We start from the raw sequence: 19,546 nt of genomic DNA, 5'->3' as shown, positions 1-19,546 counted from the left end.
TTTAGCTTGCTCGACTAAGGGGTCCTGCCGGAGCGCACTGCGTTTCGTCCACAGTATGAACCAAGGCATGGCCAATCATCGATATACGAGCCCATGCCGCTGCCTGCGTGCACATGACCACGAACGAACACATGCAAGCTCGAGCCAGCATGTGTAGATAAGCTAGTGTATGTACGGCCTGACCGCAAAAGAACAACGGCTCAAGCTAGCATGGATAGACGAGCTATTACTGTGTACGGTGTAGTTCGAGCTATGTCTTGAAAGCATCGGGCTTTGTTAGACAACGTAACCTTTACGACGTCCAAAGCACATCGCATGAGAGATTTTAACATCGGCCCATTAGATGGACTGTACCGAATCGCGTGACGCCTTCACCTACTCGGAGCAGTGGCGGCTGCGTACAAGCGAGCGGCCAACCCGGCATGTGCCATCGAAACATGTGGCATCCTCCAATCACCAGGTTTCTCTGTACCAGAAAGACGCAGCCTTGCAAGCAGATTGTGGTGAGCTTGCGATGATTTTGGAAGTGGCCAATGGAGTGCTACCTGCCTTGCTGCTTCCTCAAACGCCCTCGCACAGTCGGCCTCCAACTTGCTGACAATCGCAAGCAAGCTACTGTCTTGGGCATTACAGTTCTTTTTTATGTCTTCCATACCGATGCGTATAAGTCTCACGAGTTTCGCTGTCTTGCCTACCTAGGTATGATTTTCCTGCGTTTCACCGCTTACCGCTTACTTATCGCCAAGGACCACTCACTCTAAGGCCTTACTCTGGACTCCACAACAGCAATTACGCCTTTGCCAGAGACTCGAGCGATGCCTAGAAGACAAGAAGAAGAAGATTCAGAATGGACGTCGCGAAAGAAAGACGTCCTTTCGCTATACGTTGAGCAAGACAAGCCGCTGTCTGACGTCATGCATGCCATGGCCAGGCAAGGCTTTATACGAACGTGAGCGATAGCCAACACCACGAAATACCCCGCTTACCAAGATGAAAGCAAACCTCAATACGAACGATCTTTCAAAAGATGGCGCGTTTCGAAGAATGTGCGGAAAGAAGAGTGGGATTTCATCCTCGGTCGCCTGAACGAAAGGAACCGCCCGACCGATGTCAAAGTGCGCGGTGTAGTGATACCGCAGGCAAGGATAGAAAGACAAAGACTTAGGAAACGTGAGACGATTTTTGATCTCTGCAAGTCGCGTAGGTGAAAAGCCAGCGTTGTACTTTTGCAGTTACTCACTGATCAACCAGGACTGTACCCTCAGTCTCGTTCTCGAACGCCACCGCACATCGAAATCTCTACACCACCACCGGCTACAATAGACAACCACCCAGCGCTGGGCGAAGGTGCAAAGCGCCACGAGCAGCTCAACGACCTAGCCCTCTCCCCTGACAGTCCTCGAGAATCAAATCTACAGGCGTGCGAGGATGGCCATGTTTCATCACCAACAGACACTGGTTCCAATGCGGCCATTCCGGTTGACGCGATCGGTCAAGATCCAACCGAAACGCTCTTGAACGCGACATGCATGACTCCCACGTTGTTGTATCCGATGTCAGACACGTTATCGCCATCGTGTTCGGTATCATTGTACGAATATATGCGTGCAGCCATTTTCGACGGCGAGAACGAACTCTCCAGCGTCATCCCCGAAAGGGAGAGAAACATTCTTCACAACTTAGACATGAAGCCCAGAGGCACGCTTCTCCATCATGAGTACAACCAGTTCTTCCGATCATTCGTCAAGCACACACTACCTAAGGATGACCTGTACGACGTTGCGAGAGCCTTTAACACTGTCAACGATCTTGTGTTTCTTCAATTCTTGCTGTCGATTGCCAATTTAGACATGAACTGGAGATGGTTTGCCAAAAGCCTTCTAATCTATGCAGCGGGGGATGGGAACGAGTGTCTGGTATTGATGCTACTTGACGTTGGAGTCTCCATCAATGCCAGAAGAGCCCTCGGAGATTCGTCTCACAAGACTTTCAACGTCTTACAGTTTGCCATTCTCGGGGGCCACAAGACAGTGATTGACTTGTTGAGTCGCCAAGGTTCTACAATCTTCACTGGCCATCCAGCGGTCGATTCCGACTTTCTCTTTGACGCAATCACTCAGGGTACTATGGACCTAGCGAGACCATTGCTCGTGAAGGCTGCAACGCCGGGCGCCGGAACAACTCGGAAAGGAGTTGCAGTGCTTGTTCACGCTGTGGAACAGTCCTACGATAAGATAGTCGACATCCTCTTTGACGCAGGATTCAACCCTTACTCCAAATCTTATGTCGACGGGAGGGAGAATTTCAAAAGCGCTTTCATAGCCGCTCTTCATGCTAGTAAGACTAGCTACCTCGAGAAGTTTTTGAAGTTCGCTTATTATGGTCCTGCCAAAGAGCAGCCCCAACAGTGCCTACAACAGCTAACTGCTGGATACGTATTCGCTCAATCTACCGAAAACATTCACCTCAAGAATGCAATCATAGACACTGGATGGCACCCAGATGACGTCAGACTAGTTATGGGTAACGACTTCATACAGTCGTGCCTCTCTGATGCACTCGAAGCAGCTATTGAGCGCGGCGATCGCAACAGGGTCGACCGTCTCGTCCGGATAGGCGCCGATCCGAACCATCGACACAACTACCCAGATGGTACACATTCAAGGTCACCTCTGAGCCAGGCGATTGCAACAAAGGACGTGTCTATGGTGCGCCAATTGCTAGCAGTTGGAGCAGACGTCAATTTCTTGGATTCGCTCGACGAAACACCATTGCAAGACGCAGTTATCACGAGCGATCTCGAGATAGTCAGCTTATTAGTTGATGCTGGAGCGAATGTCAATCTCCGCACACGCAGATGGAACCGCAGCGCAATTGAGATCGCTGCTGGAGGTGGCCAGCTTGGAATGGTAAGATACCTCCTTGCGTTAGGAGCTGACATCCAGGGACGACACAACCGAGTCTACAGGAGGACACTGTTTAGGGCGAAACGGGCTGGATATGACTCTATAGTGGACTTACTACAAGATTGGAAGAGATCCAAATATGGAGAGCAAGACTGCGATACGATCGACAATGTCATGGAAACAATGAGGCTCGACGAGCATGGATTCCCAAGTAAGGAGGATTGGACTGAGTAACTGGAATTGGAACAACCGGAGACAGAATCTACAATATACTCCACGGATGAAGAGTAGACGCCTGACGTGCAAAGGATCGCACGCGTTCAACGTTCATGGTTCCGAAGTCGATCCACTTCGTAAGTCACCCAAACTCCAACAAAACTGGACCTGTTACCCCACAAAGTTACAAAGGTACGAACCCTACCGGACATCGCACGCCAACCCTCCGCATCACCAACACCCTCCTCACTTCCTTGCACCCCCAACCTCGTCCCCTCCCTCACTCAACGTCTACCCTTCCCCCCTCAAATCTCCCCCTCTCCCTCCCCTATCACAAACACGTGGCCATCGGCCCTAATAAAGCTTGTTTCACGCCTAGACACACCATACACATCGCTGTCCCAGAACGCGGGCAAGGATCTACATGTCACTTCGGGACTAGAATAAGGCTTGCTTTGTCCGTTGTCCGAAACGAGCTGGACAGATCGACAGGTACGGCGAAAGTCAACCGACGCGTTGAGCACAGGTTGGATGGATGGATGGATGGATGGATGGATTTGCCGTGCTTATTTTACGGTGAAGAGGGAGTGGGAAAAAGATGGGAAAAGTTTTCTTGGTCATCGGGGAGTTTGGTGGTTGATCACTGATTGTGTTGGTGTGGTTTCGCTGTGACGTCGGTGATTGCGCGGTGGTTGAGTACGGCCCCACCTGTTGCAAGTGGAGAAGATTAGTATTGCGATCGTTGGTGTTGTGCTGCCGTGAGCCGAATGAGCGGTGATACTTTTTGTGGTCGTTGCCTTGGAGTTCTGAGGGGAGAACATGTGTACGTCATTAGGCAAAGAAGCATGAGAAAAGACAATGTAAATTTGTTTCATGAAGCGCTCAAAGTAACGTCGATAGAAGCTATCGTAAACTGTGACAAAAAGGTGGTCATCAAACCACGCTCTCGCATACATACGCCTTGGTAGATGAAATCGCCGCTATGGTATATGGCCCTAAGAAGTGTAGAGAGAAGAAAATCCAGAAAGATCATGTTGCGCCTTGTCCAGAGGCTTCATGTAGCCGATGAAATCCTACTTCTTGCTCCAGTGTAACGCCCGTAAATCCCGTGGGGTCTATAACGCCGGGTATCCTGTTAAGATGTGCTCGTCGTGAAATCTAATATGTACATGGAAGGTGACATGTGATGCTGTGGTGAGGGGTTCTCAATACATCGCTTTTTGAGGCGGGTATGTGATCTCGTCTCGGTCTTTGCCTTCCTTGAGGCAGTTGCCCTGTCTTCCGACTTTTTCTTGTAAGAAATGTAGCCGTTCGGCATCGTCCTCGTCGAATGCGAAGGCGCCGTTCCAGAATCCGCAGTCGATGTTTGTGGTCTCGTTTCGGTATACGACCTGCGCTTGGGCTGCCAGATCTACTGGCGGCAGGCTATGTTCTTCGCCGAGTTTCTCTCCGATCGAATCAATCTCGCTTTTTCCTGGCATGTGGTGGAACAGCTCGGAGTTCAGTGTCCAGCACCGTAGCCCGGGGCTCGGGTATTTGCTTCGATTTCGAGGGTTGGCTTTCTGCCACTCTGGCGTGGGCGATGGCGTATTCTCTCCCTTGTTGCAGGCGTGGAGAAGGGCGACGTCGAATGCGCGGGGTCCCGACTTCTTCAGTTTCGGCGGAGCGAGATCGTTGAGGAGACGTTCGGCTGCGCGGCGTGTGACGGCGTATCCGAAGGAGCAGAGGGGGAATTTGGCTCGGTGCATGACGCGCGTTTTCTCGGGCATGCCTAAAAGGCGGAATAGGTCTTGCGTAAATGGGTGCAGGTTAATCCACGATGGGAGCGTAGGGTCTTGCCATAGGATGTGTGGCATAGCGCTCAGGTTGAAGGACTGGCGGTCAGTCTTTGGGCCGTCCTCTGTGACAATATCAAAGTAGTCGCCGCAATGGCCGAGATAGAGCAAGTCCCAGGCATCTTGGTCGCCCCAGTATTGTGTGTGGTTACTAGCGGCGTTGACGCCCGGGTGTTGAGCGCGTGGTGGAGGAAGGAGCTGGCGGGCAGCGCTTGCCGCAAGGGGTATCTGGACGCTGCGCAGGCGGATGTCCCAATCGACGTCGTCTTCGAGGATGAGAGCTGTCTCGAGGCCTGAATCTAGGAACCTAAACCATAGCGAATCAGCAGCAGCTCGATACGGCTGGATGCATGCCAAGACGGGTGGCATGCCGGCGTAGATATAACTTACCAACGCAGCGCGTTGTGGTGCCCTAACCACGCTAGTATCGATCCCTTCTGGGCTTTCTCTTGACCGTTGATGAAGCGCTGGACGTCGCCCTCTGTCCATTCTGGCTGGGTCGGGATGGTAAGGTCGATGTCGGTGACGTTGGCGGCTTGCAGGAGTGGCTTGCGGCGCGAGGAGCCGTCCTTGGACACGACTACGACGGCGCCGAAGCCTAAAGTTTTGTTGGAGGGTATCTTTGCAGGGCGCGACTCAATCGAGGACATCCATTGCAGGTATATGCGGTCAGTGTCTCTGCTGTGGTACCATATTCCGATGAGGACGAGGACGAAGAGCAGCAGCAGCGGCGTGGGCCGCTTCCTGGAGGCAAGCATGTCTAGCTAAGGTAATGGGCCAAAAGTTGTTGCTGTTGAAGGAGAGTAGCTAGACATGTCCGCGAAGTCGAGGAGGTGGGGGCACGCTATCGCAAGAACAAAGTAGGCATTAGGACGTTGTGTGGCAGGACCGAAGCAGATGGCGCTGGGCGAGGGCCATGTCTAAATGTCGCAGGTTGCGGCGGGAGCAATACGGGAGCATGCCGGGGTGTGGCACCGACATTGCGTCTTGTAACCATGTATCAGGCTACCTTAGATTATCGCGCATGCACCCGGGATTGCCGTTATTTTACGCTCGCCCGGGTGGATATAGCTTGCAGACGACGCGGCCGTCGCAGGCTGAGTGTGCGACGGCGCAGTTGAAACGGGCGACAGCACCCAGGCCTCGAATTGGAAGTACCCCAAAATTGAAAGGCGCGTCTGACCTGCCACCTGTCCGGTCGTGCTTGCGGCCGACTTTTTGTTTTATGATATGCATACGTACCGTATCCGCGTTGGCGGTCCCAACAACGGCGTCACGTGGTCGGCGTGCCGAGTCGATCTGAGCTGCGTACTCCGGGACACGCTACCCTCTGCGCTACCATCATGCGCCTCACTCAACCACCGATTACGACGCCGACGCTTACAACATTGACGACGACTAGATATTGACAACAAGTAGACGACGAATTGGACGACGACACCCCGTGACCGTTGCGCGACTTTGTTTTACAGTATAGCACTGCCTATTCCATCTCCAAGTCCGCTGCTTGCTAGTTTGTGTCATGCTGTGCGCCGCTGCACCCTGAAACTAGTCGTGCGCCGGCTGCTTGTCCTCCGCAGCCTCCCCTTCTCCAGGCCGCCCGTCCTCGATCTGCGCCGTCCACGGGGTGACCCCAGGCACAAACATCCCCTCGCAATCCACCGCACCACATGCCCGCCCACTCAGCCAGCCCATAGACATGGCCACGCTGGGCTCGCCCTCTCCCCCGACTTCTCCCTCGCGAACCATGCGCCGCCGCGGCTGGGCCAGGAAGGTGGAGCGGTACTGCTGCACCGCCGTCACCTACTTCCCGCTGCTCTTCGTCTACGGCCTGACGTCGTGGGCTGTGTGGGTGCAGGCTGGCATCGGCTTTGTCCCGTCGAAAAATGTTTGGACGGGTGCGTCTCCCTTCTGTACAATACAACCAATGCATATCTGTCCCATGTCCAATGAGAGCACTTTGAACAAACACCCAGAACGCGACTACTGACACGTCGAACAGGAAAGTTCTCGTCTGCCCTCGGCGTCTTCCTCTATCTCATGCTCAACTGGAGCTACACGACCGCCGTATTCACCGACCCCGGATCGCCGCTCAATATCAAGAATGGCTACAGCCACCTGCCGTCACAAGAAGGAGGAGAGATGCAGTACACGTCCTTCACGGTCAAGGCATCGACCGGTGAACTGCGCTTCTGCAACAAGTGCCAGTCCAAGAAGCCCGACCGCTCCCACCACTGCTCCACGTGCAAGCGCTGCGTCTTGAAGATGGACCACCACTGCCCATGGCTCGCGACTTGCGTTGGCCTGCGCAACTACAAAGCCTTCGTCCTCTTCCTGACATATCTCTCCTTCTTTTGCTGGGTGTGTTTTGCAACATCTGCGACCTGGGTCTGGAGCGAAATCCTGAGCGACGGACAATACACGGAATCGTTCATGCCCGTCAACTACGTCTTGCTCGCTGTTCTATCCGGTATCATTGGAATCGTCATAACAGGCTTCACTGCGTGGCATCTGTGGCTCACAGTCAGGGGTCAGACTACGATCGAGAGCTTGGAGAAGACGCGCTACCTTTCACCACTCCGGAGCACGATGAAGCACCAGCTCAACGACCGAAACTACGTTGAGGCGCAAGCAAATGGTCGGTTGAGCGTCGGCGACCAATTGCGCGAGATCCACGCGAACGCTCTCCCGGGAGTGACCAGACCCGAAGAGGGTGAGCAGCCTTCGCGCTCCACATCGCGTTCTCCCGTCCCCGGCCACGCGAACGGCTACTCCCACCCGCACTACCAATCCTACGAATACCGAGAACGCCAGCAGAACCAAGACCGTTACGACAGCTACCTCGACGAGCGCGACAATGAGATGCTACCGAACGCATTCGATCTGGGCTGGAAGCGCAACATTGGACATGTTTTTGGGCCTTCGCCGCTGAAGTGGTTCGTGCCACTGGTGACCACAACTGGAGACGGATGGTCGTGGGAGCCCAGTCCGAAGTGGCTGGCAGCTCGGGAGCGGATAAAGCGTGAAAGAGAAAGGGAAGAGCAGATACAAAAGCAGCGTGAGCGTGCTGCCGGTTGGGGTGTGGATACTCCTACGGAAGCAGAGTTCAGACGTCCCACTCGCGGCCCAGATGGTTGGATGCCAGGTCAATACAATCAGCCTCCACCACGAGCCACAAGACGACCAGAGTGGCAAGCACCCACTCGTCAAGGCGAGCCGACTCAATACCTCACCACCTCGAACGGCATCGCCAAAGGCCCAATCGACGGACGAAGAAGTCCGAACAAAGCCGACCAAATACTAGGAAGAGAGCGCGGCATGTACGCCGATGGTGATGTACAGCTCCAAACCATCGACAGACGGAAGTTCGACCAATACAATTACATATCCGAAGACGAAGACGACGATTACGAGGTCTCGAGCGACGAGCAAGCGGTAGACCAACGAAAAGCACGAAAAGCGCAGACCGTAACTGCACCCCCGAAAGGAACGCAAAACTGGAACGATATACCAGATGGGTTCCTAGACCCAGCACCAAAAGCGAAGAAAAGCACGAGTCGGGAACGGCCGCGGAAAAACGGCGAATGGGATGATTGGGGGACGTGAAGATATGGAGAATATAACGGATACGAAGGCATGTTGGTTATGTTGATATGTACATTTCAATGTTGCATAGCATGGCGTTTGTTGCATAGGAATGGAGTTCATGTCTAGTTCTTTGATGAATGGAGATATTCTTATTCATGGCTTTTGGTGTCTGCTGATATGACACTGTAGGCACAGTCTCGCTGATTCTGGTAGCTGGTTAGGGAAGCAAACTTGTTCTCTTGTACTAATATATATCTACATCTGTGCACTCGCATGATCATCAGGTTGAACTCACACACCCGCCCTTTTTCGGAAATCTACAAAGATCCCACGAGTTAAAGATCCCACGAGTTCAAGATCAGCGGGCATGCCTATCACAGCCGCAGAGTACAACACCTTCTACTTCATCGCCAAACTTATCCGCCAAGTGTTCCCAGGGCACAGATTGTACGTCGCCCGTGAAAAGAACCTAGCCGGCAAGGTCCTCAGCTACCACGCCGGGGTAGCCAAGTATGAAGGCAAGGTGATGAAGGAAATCATCATGGCTAGCGGCAATGCGAGGAAACGCCTCGGTGCACTAGACACGCTTTTAGGAGATCTTGAGGATTACGTGCACGACAACTTTGAGCAGATCGAGGCGGAACAGCGGGCTAGGGATGCTGAACTTGATGCTGAACTTGATGCTATGGAACCATCTAGTGAAGAGGAAGATGAGGGGGGGAAGAGAAAGGGGAAAGTGACGGGTGGAAGAGGTGTTGATAAGAAGCCCCGGTTGGACACTGACCAGTCTGTAGAGAAGGGTGAGGCGGACGGTTCTGACAAAAGCAAGCACTTGGAACAAGACAAGGATGTTCCAAAGTCAGGCGAGGACTCTTCACCAGTTCGAGTGAAGGCAAGAGCGAAGCGAGAGGATAGAGAGTTGAAGGAAGGTACAGGGGGCGGTCGGGGTGATGCGCAGACTTCCTAGTGTGTTACAGAAGTGCTTATAGATGTGATACTTCTCTTATTATCAAGTATCTGCTTGCGTACGAGTCGCACGTAATGCGGGAGGTGTAGTTAGCTCGTCGTCTCTAGGTCGCCTCTGGGTTATCGCAGTACCATAGTTCGTAGTATGTAACATATGGGAGATGCTGTTCTGCTACAAACGCCTGTGCGACTATCATGAGACTGAAATCAAGTCGGCTGAGTAATGCTAAGTTTGTTCACTGATCAGCTAGTCAAACTTATGGTGCTCTTATTATATAACGACACGCATCCACATGCTGAAATTCCAGCACCTACGCTATCTAACAACCGAGATCGGCACCGATGTCCAGTAGCATCACAGACCTCGAATTCCAGACCTTCTACGTCGTGACCAAGCTTATCGACTCCGTCTATCCAAATGGCAAACTGTACCTTTCCCACGGCTTGAGCACTGAAAGGGATTCTTACCGGTATCGTGCCGCTGTAGTAGAGTCAAAAGCAGAGTCTTCGGGCAGTATCAAGAGACGAGTACTCACGCAGGTCGAAACAGCCAAAACTCGGATTGGTGTTCTAGAAGCCGTGCGGAAGAGGCTTGAGGAAATCGCGTCCTGGAGACTCGACGTGATCGTAAGCGACAAGGAAAGAGATGATGTGGAAGAAAACGAACGGAAGAGGAAGAATCTGGTGAGTTGCGAAGCAGCGTATGAAGAAGCTAGAAGGAGAGCGGAGAGCGGAACAGGGTTGGTCTCAGCTGCAGGAGAAGCTTTGACGATGGAAGATATCGGCAGAGAAATTGGGGTAGAATTTATTCCACAGAAGCCTTGGTAGATAGAGAAACGTAGAGGCATGGTTGAGCAATAGATGTCATATTTGATCGATGTGGTGCAAAATACCGCTGGTCGAGAAGTCAGGGTCCTCACTAGCGCCGCGCGCTAATCAGATTGAAGGCACATGTGCACCTGCGATTTCGCCATCTCCATCACATCTCATGACCAGAAACCCTGTCATCAATGCGCCTGACTACTGACTGATCTCAACTTTGCAGCCGCCTTTAATCGATATGACCAGTGTCGTATCTTGCTTCTCCACGCCCACCAGCTCAACGGCCTCTCCTTTGGGAAGTTTGATACTCGCAAAGCTCTGGAGAAGTCGCACGATGATGTACCCAGCTTCCGTGAGCGCGAAGTCCACTAGAAAGACGCGCATCAGATTAGCGTCGTATCCAGTTGCACAGCCAGCGTCGGTACTTACTGCCTAGACAGGTCCGCGGTCCACCGTGGAAGGGAAGATATCCCCATTTCGCATTCGTTGCATCATGCTGCAGAGGCATGTCTTCATCCCACCTCTCTGGTCGAAACAGCTCTGCATCCATACCATATAGGTCGGGTCGGCGATGCATTGTATACACGCTAAAGGCTACCGCGCTACCTTTGGGTATGAGAACTGGTGATTTGCGGTCTGGACCACCACCCGTGGGAAGTACAGTAGTTCTTATGGTTGTGCGGGTATTGACCGGTACAGAGGGGTATAGTCGTAGTGCTGGCCTTAAGATAAGCATCTCGTCTGAGAGAAGAATTTGAGGTTAAAACCTACTTTCTTTGAGAACATTTTGCAGATACGGCATCTTCCTCAACCTATCGCGGCTAAGTTCCGAGTCTGCGACACAGACCGAGCCGATCTCCTCACGTAACTTCTTCATCACGTTTGGATGGCGTACGAGTAAGAAGCTGTTCGCGTTAGTGGGCTGTCTGCCATGGCCGGGATCGCGACTCACAATGTCCAGGAAAGAAGGCAGGCGGTGGTATCTCTTCCAGCGACTAGAAGGTTTATGATCTGACCTCTTAATGCAGCCCGATTCGACGTATGCTGCGCAACACCATCTAGAAATACATGTTTACCGCCAGCATCTGGTTCGCATCGGTTCGACGAAAGATTGCGATCGATGATTTTGTCACCGAAGTCGTGAACATCCCGGCAGGCTTGTCGGAACCCTCTACCATCCATGATCCAGAACAGGTCCTGGAGTCGATACCTTTTCACGGCCCACTGCTGGGCGGTATTGAAAGCATCGGCGAAACTCCGCTCTCCAACAACCTCCGGGCTTATGAGGCTCCGAGTTGACTCGCCAAACAAGAAGGCTGTCGTAGTGTCGAGAGTCAAGCGGAAGAAGAGCGGTTGCAGATCAACGATGCCATCGCTTTCACGAACCAGTCGAATGAGATCATCGGTAGCATCTCGAAATATGTCAAGGTTCTCATAATGCTTGTGTTGTAATTGCGGTCGCAGCATGTTCCGTGAATCTTTCCAGTCAGCACCCTCCTGCGTGAAGATACCATCGCCAAACACCGGGAACAGAATAGGTCGCCGAGGCCCAAGACCAAAGTCTATCTGCGAGTTAGCCTTTCGAAACACCAACGATTGCAACGGTCACGATCTTTACCTTTACAATTGGTGGACAAGATAGCCTCCAGATTAGCCGGCTCGATCGTTCCATACGACACCGTTCCCAGAAACCTATACTCTAGTGTAGCCCCCGTTTGCCGAAAATGGGACAAGAACAGCTCCATCAATCATGATTCAGACTCTGCTCGGAAGATCTGCTCGAGTCGATCGATACCAAATGGCCTTTGGTTCTTCAGTCTTGGGGCTGGAAGACAGCCATGGCGGTCACTAATAGCTTGGTCTTCCTTCATAAATTCAGCGTTGTAAGGACGTGTGGGTGACAAACCGAACTTACGAGGCGGCATCTTGGTCGGTGACAAAGATACTGTATAATGAGCGCAACCAGTAATGCAGCTGCTACGATAACTACTACCGGCGTCATCATGTCAATGAGATCGGAAAATGCAGCACCAAATTCGAGGAAGAGAGTAGGAGAAGAGCAGAGAAGTGGTTGGAAACAAAGATTGAGCGTTTGCGCGCGCGCCACAAGGGTGGAGTACTCCTTGTTGGGCGTTTGTGCAACGCAACACCAACACGCTATGATAGAGCAGGCGGTGGATAGGCCGTGCTTTTGACTCTCATCCTCCTAACGTCTTTTTCTGTCGCAAATTCGTCTTCAATATCTGCAGGCTTCTACGCCGCTGGAATATTGGAGGTTGTTCTGTACGTTTGGTTTGCATTTGCCGCCATGTAGAGCAAACCGTCGCATCCAGTCACGTATGTAAGGGTCGTACTTTGCCTTCTCTTAGCTAACTCACCCAAACTCCAAGCCACTATGGAAGTGAACTCCACAGTCATGGCCAAACACGTAACCGAAGCCCATCACCGCACTCTTAGCTATGTGAAGATGCTAGCTGATAGCCTCTTCGGTGATGAATTCAAGCCATCCATCCTTGTCTATCCAAGCTACAACGATACCGGTCCCAACGGATATTTGGCTATCCTTGCTGCTAGATCAACCACAGACCCCTTGAGATTATTGCCATTGCCATTTGGGGCGCCACACAGGGGATCGACGAGGGAAGAAGCATTGCTATCACAGTTACGCAGCTTGGAGGGGTGGGCAGCGCAGAAAGTTCGGGAAAAGAATCGAGTAGACTTTTGGGAGAATGTTCATAAAGGAGTGGTGGCCAGAGAGAGGGAAAGAGCAGAGCGCGCTGCTCGAGAGGTAGCAACCGAGGCGGCGTACGGTGAAGCAGATGGACGAGGTGACCTAAGAGGCATATGATAGAGGCAAGAGATTCGTACGAATATTGTGGAGAGGAATAACGGAAGAAGCTTTTGTGTTGAGATTGGAAGAGCCTTGCAACGTGTTAGTGCTGGTCAATAGCGACATATACTCTAGGCATGAGAAAATCATCTTTTGACGTAAATACCGCACATGTTAGGCGACTTCAACCAGCTCGGATCCTACAAGTGACGTACCAGACACTATTTATCTATCGTGCATTCTTACGCGGGTCTCGTATGCAGGATATGCAATCATAGCGAATCGCTTCGACGGTTCCACAAAGTTTGCTCCTCCAAATAATCTCACCCACCTGTTCACCTTCCCGCCTCATTGTACAACTAGACAAACACCTTGGTACACCACTGATCCTAGTCGATGACGCGGCTTCTTCACCGGTTTCTCGCCATAATAGACCGTCTCTAGATGTTCTCAATGTCTACACTCTTAAGTTGCAGAGATCAGACATGGATTCATTGGCAGCAAGCATGCCCGAGCGCCTCGGCCGACCTCGCGAACCTCTTCCAAATTTACGTGGTGAAGACGAAACGGAGATAAGATACCTCATCGACCTAATCGAAAGTAAGAACCAAAACCCCCAACCACATCCCATCTACATACTCACCTCCCTCCCCAGCGCAATCATGGATCCTCTCCCCTCTCAAACCCCCCTCCTGCATCCTCGGCCGCCACCCCCCACCCAAAGCCTCCGCCTCCTCCACCTCCAAACCAAAAGCCGTCGACCCCTCTCTCGCTTTCTGCGCCTCTCTTTACAGCATCGAACAAGGCGGAGTCAGAAGCCTCGAACTGGGACCTGAGATGGGTGGGAGCAGGAAAGAGGCGCTGGAACATCTGTTGGGGGTTGTGGAGATGGAGATTGGGAGGATGATGCTGAATGATGATATTCATCTGAAGAAGAAGGCGGCGAGGGATGGGGGTGGGAGTGTTGGGAGTGGGAGTACGGGGAGGGGTGAGAGGGGATGAGTGGTGTTTGGGTGGGGATGGGATAGGCCTTCGGGTTCCTTGGGGTTTACACGGTAGTATGATAGCTTCGCTTGAGAGATGCAACTGGGACTTGTAAGCTTGGCATTTTGACGTTGAATGCATTAGTCTTTTATGTCAACAGAGCAGCTGCAAATGCAAGAAGTTTCCTCATTACCGCCCATTTCGTGGGCTTCAAAGTTCGCTGCGGTTACCATCATGTCCAGATCCCTCATTTCATTATCTTCCTCGAAACCCCTCCTGCTGCGTGATCTGTTGTGATCCCAACAAATCATACTCCCCCTCTCGGGCTCCCCAGGACATCTTCTGCATTATCTTCCTGAAATCCTCCTCGTCTTCATTCTCCTCGGGCTCTCACGGTCGCTGTTCTTCAGCGTAGTCTTCTTCGCTCTCACTCTCGTGGGGTACTTCCGGGAACATTATTCTTTTTCCAGCATAATCTTCCACTGCCTCCAGCAATTTCAACAGGACCTTACTCCGCGAATCCGCTACCTGCACCTCGATCAGATCCGCCATCAGCTTCACAGGTTTTCCGCTGGATCTGTCAAACTGATGGTGATAACAAGAAATGACCCTCGCACGATATTCGACAATTCCTAGCTCGTTCTTCAGACGGCCTAATTTCACAGCGGCGGACGGGTGGGGGAACGGAAAGATGCCTTTGACCAGGAGGTTGATGAATGTGAGAGTATTGACGTCTGCCTGCGATACTGGGAGGCTGGTCATGTCTGGAGCGAGAGGCAGTAAGGTCGTAGAAGAGAACAGGAGTGTCAGTCATCTCTTGTGTTAGAAGAGAACCTCGTGCGTCTTTTACACTTGGTGACTGCCTTTTCGATTGCTATAATTGTCAGCAGCAACAAAATACAAGGCTTGCTTGACTATGGCCAAAGCTTCTTGAAGATGCTTGCGAAGTCAGAGAGCAAGCAGTCCGACCGATACATAGCCTTGAAGGGAAAATCTCCAACAAAGCATCGCACACTGTAGTCATCATGAGTACCATGGCCTACGAATCGAGCAATGAGAGTCGCCCCCACGTACCAGCACCTCCCAGCGTTCCTGCTACGCCCCTCTTGGATAGCGATGATAATCACTTGAGCTATCTCAGCAGTACAACAACCCTTTTCACCGAACCTTATGTTTCTACTAACAAAATCACAGAGTTAATCAACTCCACGTACCGCCCAGCACTAGAGCCACTGCTCCTGATGGGTAGTTACGAAAGCAGAGGAGAGGGCGTTGAGAAGTTCCGTGCGTGCGTCATTGGCTGGAACACTAAGTCAGTTGGCGGTGCAGACAGAAAGTTCCTCATTGCGCCTCAGGAAGGGCTGACTCGTCAGTCTGCGCTGTTGACTGTCATCAGGTTGGTGGAGAGTGCAGCGCATAAGAGAATGGCGGATCTGGAGGCCAAGGAGGCCTGTGACCTCTAAAGCGGATGAATGAAAGTGGTACGGTCTGCATAATCGAGGTGAGACTTGTGTAGACTTTCATAGCTTAGCTTTCTCGTCCAACAATGGTATGCCGACCGCCTCTTCGAGCTCTTTCACGGCGTCCTTCGTCTTGCCCAAATTCACCTTGATTGTCCTTAGCCCCGTCTTCTTCGCAAACTTCAGGTTTATGCCGATATCGTCTAAGAACAGAGTGTCACCTTCCGTCACACTTCCCATGCCCTTCTTTCTCGCAATCTTGTCCATCTCCCGTACCGCCAACTTGTATGCCTCCGGATCCGGTTTCCTGACACCAACCACCGCCGAGCCGAGGAAAATGTCGAAGCACTTCGTGATATCTGTGGAGTCGTTCGCGTAGGGGTTCGGTGCCGGTGCGTGGATAAGCTCTTTGGTGAAGAGCTTGCCTTCGTCGTCGAGAATGCCCGTGGGGAAGGTAACGTTGTTGCTGAACGCGCCCAGGACAAACTTTCCGCTTTCGCCTAGCTTTCGTAGCGCAGGGTACATGTACGGGTCTGGTGCTCGGCTGATCTTCATCATACGCCAGAACAGCTTCTTCGCGTCGATGTCTGGTACCTGTGGCTTCCCGCCCTCAATCGCCTGCCCACCACCGACGCTCTCTTGCTGCGCAAGCTTCTGGAGATATTGTGACCATACTTCCGGTCGCATGAGCTGCTTCCTAAAGGCCGCGAACCAATCGTCATTGAGTTCGACTTCGCCGCGTTCGATGAGCTGCCATGCGCCTGTGTCGTGGGGCCCTTTCTGGATCGCGAAGTTTATGTAGCCATTCGGGATCTTGTTCTCGATTTCGTAATCGAGGATGGCTTGGAAAGGGCTTATAACCTGCAAATGGATGCGTTAACTAATGTGGTCCCATCGTGCATAGTGATGACTGGCTGGGAAGTGTAAAGGAGGTACGTACAACGACTCCGCCGATGTCGAACAGAATGGCTTTCGGTGGCTTTGAGGAGGTCATGATAGATGGATATCGATAGAGATGGCAAGCATCGCTATGAGGCTATCATGGTGGATTGTAGCGCGTCATCATGGTCGGCAGTCGAGGAGTCGTGAAGCCTCAAGGAACCTCGGCAATGGATAAGCTCTATCGGTCAACGGCGCTAGCCCCCGCAAACACTTCAACCTCACAGGCATGCATCCATGGATCGCTCATCACTGAGGTCAACTTTCACCAATCTTGCTATTTCTAATCATTCAAGGTATTCTAGACTGCTTTCTTCGTCTTCGACGCTTAGGCGGAATTTGGGCTTGGGATGAAGGCTCTTTGGGTGGAAGCTTCACGACAATCTTGTCGCTCATCCCCATCCTTGCATCCTGAAACTCGGGGGTCGATCCGGTCCCCGTCCACAAAACATCATGCTCGACCTCCATACTCGTTTTCGACACTAACGGATTGGGTATTGCGCTCAACTGTCGCGTGTCATTTCGCGGCAGCCGGACCCTGGGATATTTCCGATCCGTTAGGCCCGGCCCACTGTGCAGCCTGGAACGAGAAAAGTCGCCAATAGACTCACAATTCTGAACATCGCTCCCAATTCTTCCCGCCTTCTTGAATCCTTTGTTGTCTTTGATCCGGGGTTGGCGCTGCATGCGCTCGCAGTGTTGATAGCGCAGGCGTTCTAGTTCAATCCGGGCTTGAGTCGTTTCGTATAGGTAATGCTGTTCGTCACCTACAGCGAGGATATGGATTAGCATGTGCTCGAGGTCGGAAGACGGGATCAAGCCTCTAGCGTTGAAGTAGCCAATATTCACGATCAGCTGGTCCATGATCTTGTGTCTATTGATGAGTGCAGGGACCAAAGCCTCGACATCAGCGAGGGTCATCGGATGGCGTGAGATATGTTGCAGGAGAGGACGCTGGCCTTTGACAGGCAAGTTCCTCATCATTCGCTCTACAGGAGTTGGGAGTGGGGGTGGCGTGTGTTTATTGACGCTACCTCTCAACCCCACGGCATCGCATGCGTCTTGGTGTGATGTATCATCTAAGCTATATGGGTCAGGAGCCGAGGAAGTGGCCATAGGAGACACTGGAAATACCAGATCAGTCCGACTTTGCCACCCGACACAGCCGCCCAGGCTCAGAGATGCCACTCGGGACTCGAGCGTTGACACGACCATGAGATTAGTTGAGCAGAGGTAAGAAGCGGTGGTGAAGCTAAAGCGCCGATCGTGATGAACCTTTAGGTAGTGAGGTATTGCCTATGTCCCATACTGAGGAACTCCGTCTAGGCATATGTGCAACGAAGTGAACAGTGTCTCGCGCGGTGTGTTAGCATATTGCAGCATACCCAGGGGGAAGTGAATCTGTTCTGCGTGCCTTGTGAGTCTATCAGTACGATTATAGGATAGAGGAAGTCACAACGCGTTGTGCGATAGGGCCCTCTTCACGCTCCCGCCACGCACGATGTGAGACTGTAACGGAGTACGTACACAATGTCGCGTAGAAAAGGGATGTGTTAGAACTAGTGAACAAGATCTGCGAGGTAGAGGCTGGAGAGGCATTATGCAAATTATACGTGTATCGCTAGATGGCTGGAAGCCTGGAAAGTCGATCCTATGCATGTTTTGCCAAACGTCTTCAAAAGCAAACACGACTTCCTGTAGTCGCACATATGAATCTTGCTTGGGGAAGGCTATGGCGTGAGACGCGATGGCAAAAGTCCTGCTCATACAACTGCTGAAAGCTTCATGGCTCTCAAAACAAAAGTGAGCAGTTGCGTACCAAAGTTCTGTTGCTTCAGAACTGGCACTCACATGTGGCGGATGAGTACCATGACGTATTGATCTGGCCTGCGGGCAACATTGTGCTTTACTCATTGCTACTCCGAGAACAAGTCTCATGCGTTCCAAGTCAGCTCGTAGCCGAAGACAGTCCGGCGAAGAAGTTCATCCTAAGTTCGGTCAGTGACGTCTACAAATAGAGCGATCCGAAAGACTCACACCAGGATCTTCCTCAAACATAACCTTATCCATGACCTTCTCAAACGTCTTAGCGACGGTAAATCCCGCTTCCTTGGCAAGATCGAAGAAGGCTAAGTCCTTCTGGTACAGCCATGGGCGATATGGTGTAAAGAAGACGTATGCTCGGGAGTTCGGCGATTTCTTGAGAGTCAGCTGGACAGTCTTGATGAGTTTGGCATGTTCCGAGTGGTTGAAAAGAAGATCGGCCAAAATGAGGACATCAAAGCCCGAACCATCAGTCAGGTATTTCGTCAAGTTACTGGTAGGCGCACCCCAGAGATACCCCTGTACATACATTAGTGATGTTTGGCAAGGTTGAGCACAGTCACAAACCTCCGCCACAATCTTGAGTGGCTTAGAAAGTAGTTCGCAATGGTCGACGTTGTATTGCAGGTTTTCGACCAACTCAGCATCGGGATAGTCCGTGACGACCGTTTGAGCGGCACCGTTGAGAGCACAGACAAGGCTTGGAAGTCCTGCTCCGGCGCCAAGCTCGAGAACCGTCCGGTTTTCTACCAGCTCTTTTGCATTCTCCTCCAGATACTCAGATATGGTGCGCCCTGCATTCCATAGAAAGTGCCCCTGAATGTGTCAGTGAACGTGCCAGGCGCAGCTCAAGTACGTCAAAAGTCAGTGAGTGTATCGAAGCACTTCTAAAACTCTACGGGCCTTCTGGATGTCTTCTAGAAGGACGGAAGCCAATATTGGCGGCGTTGACAAGTTCCATGCAGTGTTTCGGCATGTCGGTCATCAAGTGCATGACTTACCCACAAAGGGTTGTGACCGACCAAACGAACAGTGAGCTCTTTGCCGGAAAGCAGCTGATGAGACGCGAATGTGGCCTGCTTTTCTGGTTCATAGAAATCGGTAGGCTCTTGGAACAGGTCCAGGCCCTCCTCGTCGGCTTCTGAGGACATGATGAAAGGAAAGTTGTGACGAAAC

General features: G+C 52.0%; 6 protein-coding genes across 6 annotated transcripts; 4 read left to right on the top strand and 2 right to left on the bottom strand.

Moving 5' to 3' along the window:
• Positions 1-1,685: 1,685 nt before the first annotated feature.
• On the top strand, positions 1,686-3,140 carry J4E93_009118 (uncharacterized protein; the record flags this gene model as incomplete). The annotated part of the gene is made up of 1 exon (XM_049347012.1): positions 1,686-3,140. One exon carries the CDS (start codon positions 1,686-1,688, stop codon positions 3,138-3,140), a length of 1,455 nt encoding a protein of 484 aa, XP_049195967.1.
• Positions 3,141-6,656: 3,516 nt separating this feature from the next.
• Positions 6,657-8,563, top strand: J4E93_009117 (uncharacterized protein; the record flags this gene model as incomplete). Its single annotated transcript, XM_049347011.1, has 2 exons — positions 6,657-6,855; positions 6,960-8,563. The coding sequence occupies 2 exons, from the start codon at positions 6,657-6,659 to the stop codon at positions 8,561-8,563; spliced, it is 1,803 nt and encodes a 600-aa protein (XP_049195966.1).
• A 159-nt stretch (positions 8,564-8,722) lies between these two features.
• On the top strand, positions 8,723-9,512 carry J4E93_009116 (uncharacterized protein; the record flags this gene model as incomplete). Its single annotated transcript, XM_049347010.1, has 2 exons — positions 8,723-8,730; positions 8,903-9,512. 2 exons carry the CDS (start codon positions 8,723-8,725, stop codon positions 9,510-9,512), a joined length of 618 nt encoding a protein of 205 aa, XP_049195965.1.
• A 341-nt stretch (positions 9,513-9,853) lies between these two features.
• J4E93_009115 (uncharacterized protein) lies at positions 9,854-10,705 on the top strand (the record flags this gene model as incomplete). The annotated part of the gene is made up of 2 exons (XM_049347009.1): positions 9,854-10,195; positions 10,580-10,705. 2 exons carry the CDS (start codon positions 9,854-9,856, stop codon positions 10,703-10,705), a joined length of 468 nt encoding a protein of 155 aa, XP_049195964.1.
• A 4,962-nt stretch (positions 10,706-15,667) lies between these two features.
• J4E93_009114 (uncharacterized protein) lies at positions 15,668-16,601 on the bottom strand (the record flags this gene model as incomplete). Its single annotated transcript, XM_049347008.1, has 2 exons — positions 15,668-16,468; positions 16,548-16,601. The coding sequence occupies 2 exons, from the start codon at positions 16,599-16,601 to the stop codon at positions 15,668-15,670; spliced, it is 855 nt and encodes a 284-aa protein (XP_049195963.1).
• A 1,879-nt stretch (positions 16,602-18,480) lies between these two features.
• Positions 18,481-19,521, bottom strand: J4E93_009113 (uncharacterized protein; the record flags this gene model as incomplete). Its single annotated transcript, XM_049347007.1, has 4 exons — positions 18,481-18,534; positions 18,584-18,889; positions 18,938-19,186; positions 19,372-19,521. The coding sequence occupies 4 exons, from the start codon at positions 19,519-19,521 to the stop codon at positions 18,481-18,483; spliced, it is 759 nt and encodes a 252-aa protein (XP_049195962.1).
• Positions 19,522-19,546: the final 25 nt, after the last annotated feature.

This window comes from Alternaria ventricosa, assembly GCF_023758065.1.
Source record: "Alternaria ventricosa strain BMP 2768 chromosome Unknown scaffold_19, whole genome shotgun sequence".
Classification (NCBI taxonomy): domain Eukaryota; kingdom Fungi; phylum Ascomycota; class Dothideomycetes; order Pleosporales; family Pleosporaceae; genus Alternaria; species Alternaria ventricosa.
The sequence above is the reverse complement of the archived record's forward strand: the minus strand, read 5'-3'. Positions and strand labels throughout refer to the sequence as shown.